The 8,794-nt window shown below is 41.2% G+C and overlaps 1 protein-coding gene across 1 annotated transcript in view; it reads left to right on the plus strand.

Annotated features, from left to right (window-relative positions):
- Intu (inturned planar cell polarity protein) overlaps positions 1 to 8,794 on the plus strand; it is a 55,790-nt gene that overhangs the window by 25,498 nt on the left and 21,498 nt on the right. Inside the window, exons 5-7 of the mRNA XM_005343926.3 lie at positions 800 to 918; positions 4,175 to 4,264; positions 6,475 to 6,552. Coding sequence (XP_005343983.1) covers positions 800 to 918; positions 4,175 to 4,264; positions 6,475 to 6,552 — 287 coding nt within the window. The remainder of the gene's footprint in view (positions 1 to 799; positions 919 to 4,174; positions 4,265 to 6,474; positions 6,553 to 8,794) is intronic.

Here is an 8,794-nt window from a genome sequence, read left to right on the forward strand (position 1 = left end):
ATGTTTTAGGAGGTCTGCACACTGCAGGTCCCTGATGTTTTAGGAGGTCAGCACACTGCAGGTCCCCGATGTTTTAGGAGGTCAGCACACTGCAGCGATGTTTTAGGAGGTCTGCACACTGCAGGTCCCCAATGTTTTAGGAGGTCTGCACACTGCAGGTCCTACTTAGAGACTCATTATTTTACTTTCGTTAAAGCTCTCTGTTTCTTAGAAACAGGTTCTCATTGAAAACAGAAAAATAGTAGCCATTTTCTAAACTATCGTGTTAATTAGCGTTTTCCACAATTTGCAATAAAATGTGCCCTTTCATATAGACTTATGCTGTTTAAGCTCTCCCATATTTAAGTTAGAGATTTTATAATCTTGTGATACTTTTTTCTTCCTCTTTGTACTTCTTCAGTTTTGCATTCTCACTTTGTAAATATAATTAAGTAAATATTTAGTAATATCACTAAAAATAATGATTATCTTTTAAGATTCAGCATGAAAGAAATTAAAAGATTCCTAGGAGTAACAGCATGGGGTTTAAAGCTTAAAACACTATTTGAAATCAATAGTAATTGTAATTGTGTAGCTTGGTCTCCTAAGTAATGAAGTCTCTAAACTCACTTTCAAGTGTAGCATTTGAAATGCTCGTTGAAGTGTTAACACTCCAGGCATAGTTCTGCCCTGGGGTCTGAATGAGACTCCAACTGTAGCTGAAAGGATCCCCATTCTGTTCTTTGTACAATGTCTGAACTTTCGGGACTAATGTTGGTTGGAGCATCTGAGAGCTCATCATCTGTTCTTGCCCTAACAGCAGGAAATTCTGTACCATTACCCAGTGTCTGAAGTCTCTCAGAAACTCAAGAGTGTGAGAGGGATTTTTCTCACCCTCTGTGACATGCTGGAAAGTGTGACTGGGACGCCAGTTACTAGGTAACAATGTTTCACTCTTCTTCAAGTTCTCATCTTTGGAATCTATGATAAAGGGATTCCTGTCTGTGGCAGAGTGCACTGTGGGGAGGACAGCGGTGCAGCTGTTTCAGCTAAACATTTCTTTTATCTGGAGTGTATGCTTTTAATTCAGCAGTAAGCCAGGGATTTGTCAGAATCATTTAATTAACAGACTTGGCTATTGACCCATAGTTACAATTCTTCATGGCACTGTCGTCTTTGAGTTGGCAAAATGGCTCATGGGTAAAGGCGCTTGCTGCGCGCCTATCAACCCTGTCAACCTGAGTTCAATTCCTGGGACTAGATGGGGGATTGAGAGAATAGACTCCTACAAGTTGTCCCCCAACCTCCTCCACACTCAAGCTGTGGTACACTTGCCACATGCACACATGTGTACAACACACACACACACACACACACACACACACACACAATTACTTTAAAAGACAGTGTTATCTTTTAAACATGACATTATTATGTATCTTGACTCTTGACTTCCTTATGTTTTTATTGTGGTTGTCAACTCACTAAGGAAGATCTAAATTTTTCACATGGTTAGAAAATACTCTGATTTTACATTAACGATGGAGAAATATAGACTGTTCTTTAGGAGGATGATTCAGAACTCAGTGTCATGTGAAGTTTATTTAGTGATGAAAGGGCAGAAATCAGAACTGGATTGTCCTGCAGTGATCAGCACCCCGCACACGGCCTTGGGTCCACCTGTAGCACCAAGGGAAGAAGAGGGAGAGGGGAGAGGGAAGAAGAGAGAGAGGGGCGAGGAGGGGAACTCCTCAGCCGCAGTATTTGCCAGGCCCAACTTTGATGCCATGGTTAAGTTAGGGGATGAAGGGCTCAGAGCTTTTCAGTTTGGTTTGTCATAAAATAAATTATTGCTATTTTTCTACTTTAGTATTTCAGTAATCTAAAATTCATGAAAAATGGTTAGTTCAAGTTTTAACAGCTCCCATATTACTGATAAAATATGAGGTTAGATATCCCAGATTGTAACTTTTTTCCATCTCCTGGTAAAAATAATACTTAAAAATATTAGGAGATATGGGGTATGTAAAATAATGGGGAGAATTTACTTGTTTTCCTAAATAAAAGCTAGGTATAAATCTTTGACTTTTTGGTATATAGATATATTGATTATATATTTGAAGACAGTGGTGCTTGAGACTTTATTTCATATATAAATTTATATTTTTAGAATCAGCTTGTCTGATTTCTGTTTATTCTTCATTCATTCATTCATTCATTCATTCATTTGTTCATTGCAGGGATCCAAACAAGGAACTCATGCCTGTCCATTAAGTGCTGTATACTACTGAGCTATGGCCCCATCTGCTCTTTTAATTTTTTAACAGCTTTGCTTAACTATAGTCCATAAATCATACAATTTACCCATTCTTAAAAGTGTACAAATAGGGGCTGGAGAGATGACTCAGAGGTTAAGAGCACTGGCTGCTCTTCCAGAGGACCTGGGTTTGGTTCTCAGCACTTTGGTATCCCAAAGTATCTGCAATTTCAGTTTCAGGGGAATCTAGCACTCTTTTATGGCTTCTGTGGGTACCGGGCATATGCATGGTGCAGATATACATGGGGACAAAGCAGCTATATTACAAGCAAATCACTCTCTTTTTAAAAAAGTACTCAAGTAGATATTCAAGTGTATTCATAGATTGGCCATGGTCAATGTCAGAACATTTTTATCACCTTAAAAGGGAACTCTGTGCCCCTCAACTGTGAGCCTGTGCACAGCTCAAAGCTCAGGCACCCATTGGCCTGCTATCCTTGTCTGTAGAGATCCCTGCTGGAGACATTTCAAATGAATAGAATCATAAGATGAATGTTCATTTGTTTTTTAAAAAAATTGTTATTAGTTGTATGTGTGAGTTGGGGTAGTTTGTGTACATGAATGTAGGTGCATCTAATTCCTTGACGCTGGAGTTAGAGACACCCATGTGAACCTGGCATGGGTGCTGGGAACAAAACTTGTCTTCCAGGGGAGCAGCACTTGTTCTTAACTACCAAGCCATCATCCCAGCTCCTAGACTAACGTTTTAATTTGTGTTTGCTTGTTTTCTGGTTTTGTTTTATTTTAAATTTAAGGTTTTTCATGTAGGTTTGTTCTTTGCTTTTCTCTGCTGTGTAGGTTAGATGTCATTTTACTTAGTATCTACTAAGATCTACTGCTAAGATCTTGTCAGTAATGATAAGATAAATAACGATATCGAGGAAAACCTTTTTGAGGAAACAATGAATGTGAAATGTTATTTTCAGAGTTCCCAAACAATATGTGTCTTGTTGCATATTCTTTTTAAAAAATTTAATAATGCTAGTGTGATATAAAAGAGGCTAATATTTGCCTAAAAGTATATGTACCTCTAAACTTTAAGATAAAAATAATAGTTTGAAAAAAATTTCTTACTAGTTCTTATTTAAAGCAGCGCGCTTGTGCTTTCTGTATTTCCATAGTTGGTTGTTGTAACTTTTCAGAAGTTACCTAATTGTTTGCAGCTGCATGAAGGTAATTAAGAATAAACTGCACATGCTTGCAATGCACACACGTCACAGCTGACAGACGCGTTCCCTCCATATCCATCACACACTGCACACATGCCCTGTCCTGGAGTTCCGTTGAGCAAGATGTGCCTGTGACTCCGGTTCCATCACTTGCTCCTACGCCCACATTTCATAGTGTTGGGTTGTCCATCTTTTAGCCGTACACTGTTTTCTTTTCTTTGTAATCTCCTAAGTAGTCATGTCCATACATGGGCAATCACAAAGTCTCTGTGGAATTAGTGAGCTAGGAGGGAAACAGTCGTTTTAAGAAACTAAACTGTACGTAGCTACTTAACGTCAACAAAACATTTCACACACACCCCAGTTTGAGACAGGGAGGGTCTCACTGTGTAGCCCTGATGTCCTGGAACTTTTGTACTTGAGCTGGATTTGAAATCACAGCAATCCTTCTGCCTCAGCCTCTTGAAGGCAGGGTTGTAGGCATGTGATGATTCTACTTTTGTGTGTCCTGGGGGTTTGGAAATAATTCCAAATATGTTTTTGTTGCTGCACAACCCCTGCCTTTTCTGTGTGGTAGTTAGGTATGTGCCAAGAAACTTCTTATTAAGCAACTCAGTTCTTAAATTGTACCATGTGTAACCTTTTAAGGATATTTTTATATCTCCATAAAAGTTACTCTAACCACATTTTGATTGTGTGTTTTTCTTAGCTCATCCCTCCATGTAAATGGGAAACAAATCCACGTTGCTTTCTTGAAGGAGTCTGACAAGTTGTTGTTAATTGGCCTGCCTGCTGAAGAGTGAGTTGAAGTTTTTATTGTTTACCTTTTAAAAAAAATTCTGAAACTATGGTAACAATAGCGACACAAAGTAAAATGGTGGTCAACAAAGCCTGTCTCGTTAAATTATGCCACTTTAATCGAAAAGAAAACTCCTCGTGCTGGTTTCATGATCCCAGCATGCTGCACTGGGGAAGTAGATAACTGTGTTTTGGGGAGCTGTCAGAACAGCCTACACAGAGGTAGCATTCAGTCCAGCTTCAAAAATCCCTGTAGTCTATAACAGTCTCAAATTGGTTTCAACATCTAAACTCTCTTCCGAGACAACTGCCAATCTCTTAACTGTAATCCCCCTGGAAAAATCAAAATCCAAAAGCAGATCACATACTTGCAGCATATATTGGCACGGTATATACATTACCATTCCAAAACACAGGGAAGGGACCATAATGAGGAAGTACTGGACCAGAGCAAGACCCAAGACCAGCTGGGCAAACTCCAAACTCTGCATCTCCATGTCTGATGTCAGAATGCTCTTCAGATCTCGACTCCGTTCAGCTTTGTTGACTGCAGCACACTTCTTTCTCTTGGGCTAGATCCACTCCCTGTCTGCAGCCTCCTCAGTAGGTATCCCACAGCTCTGGCTTCTCCAGCATCCTGTGTCTTCACCTCACAGCTTCACACAGTGGCCTCTCTAGTCTCCATTCATACACCTCGCCTCAGCGGCTTTCCTTAGTGGGGGAGGAAGATTCCATAACTCCTTTCTTCTACCCTTGATTCTAAAGCCAGAACCACATGGCCGCAGCTGCCAAGTTCTGCTGCTGGGGCTGGAACATGGCTCCCTCATTCAGCTACATCTTCACTAGCTTTCTGTTTTCAATAGTTTCTTTTACTGCCTAAGCTTGATTGTCCTGAAACTTGTTCTGTAGACCAGACTGGCTTTGAACTTAGAACTCTGCTTGCCTCTGTCTTCAGAGTGCTAGAAATAAAGATATGTATCGCCACCATTCCTGGACCTAAGATATTCTTTAATTCTTCTTCACAAGATGTAAGTATAGCTGGGTGGGGTCTTCCCCTGAGGTCACCACTCCCTTTATTTCATTTTTTAATCTGTTTATCTTCTTGAATACAAAGTTTAGCTCCATTCCACTTCCTGGTGCCCCTTTCCTCCTCAAATTGTACATTTTGTATTTTTCTTGTTCAGTTTCTCCTTTTCATTATAAATCTTCATAAGAGTTAACCTTAGCAACCTTACAACAGAGTCTATACTAGATTGTTTTGAGATTTCCTCTGCCTATAAAATTAATCCAAAACTCTTCACCTTAGCCTGAGGCAGACTTTTCTGACAAGGACAAAAAGCAGTCATATTCTTCACCAAAAACATCACAAGAACCACCTTTAGGCAGCATACTGAAATTCTTCTCCTTGAAACCTCTTGAGTCAGACCCCACAGTTCAGATCACCCTGGGCACCTCTGTCTTCCATGCCCCTACTGGTATGGTCCATTAAGCAGTGCTTAAAGCATTCCACTGCTTGCTAACTCAAAAACATGGTCTGGCCTATCACAGCAATACTGCAGTCCCTGGTACCAACTTCGGTCTTAGTGTTTTTGTTACTGTGAAGAGACGCCATGACTATGGCAATTTTTATAAAGGAAAACATTTAATTGGGGCTGGCTGACAGTTTCAGAGGTTTAATCCATTATTGTCATGGTAAGAAGCAAGGCAGCATGCAGGCAGACATGGTGCTGGAGAAGGAGCTGAGACATCGACATCTTGATCCCCAGGCAACAGGAAGTAAACTGTCACACTAAGCATAGCTTGAGCATATGAGACCTCAAAGCCCGCCTCCACAGTGGCACACTTCCTCCAACAAGGCCACACTGTCTCCAACAAGCCACACCTCCTAATAGTGTCACTTCCTGTTGGGGCCATTTTCTTTCAAACGACCCCTTATGCCTAGAATTTATTCATACTGGAGAATTTGGGGAGTGGGTTTTTTGTAATTTTTTTTTTTTTTTCCCAGGTGTTCAATTTCTCTAGTAAAACAGTGACTCTGAAAAGCTGAAGCGACTTCCTGCGATAGGGTGACCATTCTCTAGTTGCAGTTTCACAGCTCTGCCCAGAGCTGACTAAATTGTACCGATATGTTAATGTAAGGACATCTTGCTCCTTTGGGGTCTGTATCATCAGACTATGTTATGAATGAGTAACTGCATATTTTCTTTGCAGAGTTCCTCTTCCCCAGCTAAGGAACATGATAGAAGATGTCGCCCAAACCCTGAAGTTCATGTATGGTTCTTTAGACAGGTAAGCATTTTGCTTGACTCTGTCTCAAGTATCAGGTCATGGTTCTGTGTCCTCCCCTGCACTTGGCAGTGACTCTTGCTTGGGAAGCAAACTGTTTGGTTCATTCCTGTGACAGTTCCCTCATGTTTTCTTTCCTTATTCTTCCTTAATTTTTATTAAATTCAATTATGAATTAATTTTTTTGAGACAGACTCTCACTGTGTAGCTCAGACTGACCCAGGCCTTACTATGTAGTGTGGGATGACTAGGACTCCTGATCCTGTTACCTCAGCCCCCCAGGTGCTGAGACTATGGATGTGAACCATCACACCTGGGCTTAGTGAAACTGATGCTATTGCTTTTCCCCTAGTTTATTCCAATAGGTACCATGTGGAAATTCATGAGATTACTAATTAGTCCCGGATACCGTGATTACTATAAGTTCTGTATTACAATATATTATTATATATTACAGTATATACTTGTTCATTTCTTTAGAAGCAAATATAGCATATTTCTGTGTAGAATACAAAAATTAAGATTTGAAGTAAATGTTTGTGTTTTCTTTGCTATTTCACTAACCTAAAATGTTTTTTTTAGTCAAAAAATTTAATTAAAGATGTGCATTTATCTGGGAAAGGTAGCTTACATCTGTAGTGTGACATTATTCTTGGCCCTTTGGCCAGTTGTTCTTAACCTTATAATCTAATGCGATACATATTTATTGACATGAAGGGGAAAAGTAGAGGTAACCATTAATCATTTAACTGCACAGAATAATCAGTGGGAAGCATTTTTCTCCAGTGGAATTTCTGCAAGTTCCAGTGCTTCTGGGGTCTCAAGTGTGGTAGCTCTGCTCTGCACACCAGAGTACCCCAGAGTAGAAACTGAAAGACAGTTTTTATGCATTCTTCCAAACACGGTGGCATCCCTCTGCTGATCTGTGGTGAGACTTCATTGTCACGGTGCTCAGGGCATCGAGGATGGACTCCTGTCATGTCAGTCATTCTGTTCGTTACATTCTCCACTGCAGGAATCTGTGAGGAAGCACAGCCCTCCCAACACGATTGTTTGAATGAGGTGCAAAAGGCTGGTTGTCCAGACACAGTGCCTTTGCCGTTTACTAATTTGGTTGTAACCAATGAGGAATGAGACTGTGTTATTAATCACCTTTTGAAAGTTATAGTAGACTTCAAACTTTGCTGTATTGTGCTTAATGGTTTTTCTCAGAGTCTTTAATCTTAGTCATTTACTCTAAAACAGCAAATGGACTTGGGTGCAAGTTGCACACCTATAGCCCCGGCTCTTTGTGTTACTGAAGGAGCACATGACCTCACAAACTTAGGCCAGCCTGGGCAATGCCATGCGATCTGCTCCTTAAAATAAAGACCAGTTCTAGCACCCATGCCCACTGCCATCATCCCCTTGCCTCGTTCCCTCAGAATGTGTGCTCCACTGGAGTTCATTGTCTTTTGTGTTGATTGTATTGCTGCGCTCCCAGCAAAGAGACTAGGGACTGGGACGAAGGACACACCGAGATACGTGTAGAATGAATTAGTGACTGTCGCTTTGGTAGGATACGAGCCAGCCATTGTGTCACCTTCTGAGCTGTTCCAAGGAATAGTCACGATTAATGCTGGCTTGCGTTCGCATGTCTAAAATCAGCTGTTTAACCCCTCCAGTTCCCTCCCTCTCTCTACCCCTCCCTCCTTCCAATGCTCATGTCCTCAGCTGAGAAGAAGAATCACTTAGCTCCTTCTCTTCTGTGTCCTGGGTACTTGTAGTAAGCACCATAGGAAGTTGTGTGTTCTGAGTACTAGGTAATTTGTAGGTGGGTTGGATCATATTAACCCCAGTTTTGACTCGAAAACCAAAACTCAGAGAGAGGCCCCTTGATTGGTTTTGTGACAGCTGTCTAGTAAGATTCAAAGCCAAATCTTTTGTCCTGCAGAGTCAGAATCTCTCTATTATCCCCCGTCACTTGAAAGACCTACGAGTTGTAAATGATTGGAAGATGGAGAGGGAGGAAATGTGTGCTTCAGCCCTTTTTATTGTGCACATGCCCCCCAGGTTGGCCGCAGTTCTTCCCTGGTGTCTGTTGTTAAATACAGAAAGTGTATTTCTTAACCCTCTCCCCCAGTCACGCCACAGTGGCTGTAGCTAAGGGACTGGGGAGGAAGAGAGCTTCCATGCAGGAATGGAGCCCGTCCCTTGAGCTACTGCAGGAGGCGATGGACCTCTTCACGGGTTGCTCTCATTTCCA

Source organism: Microtus ochrogaster, chromosome 1 (assembly GCF_000317375.1).
Source record: "Microtus ochrogaster isolate Prairie Vole_2 chromosome 1, MicOch1.0, whole genome shotgun sequence".
In the NCBI taxonomy this organism is placed as follows: Eukaryota; Metazoa; Chordata; class Mammalia; order Rodentia; family Cricetidae; genus Microtus; species Microtus ochrogaster.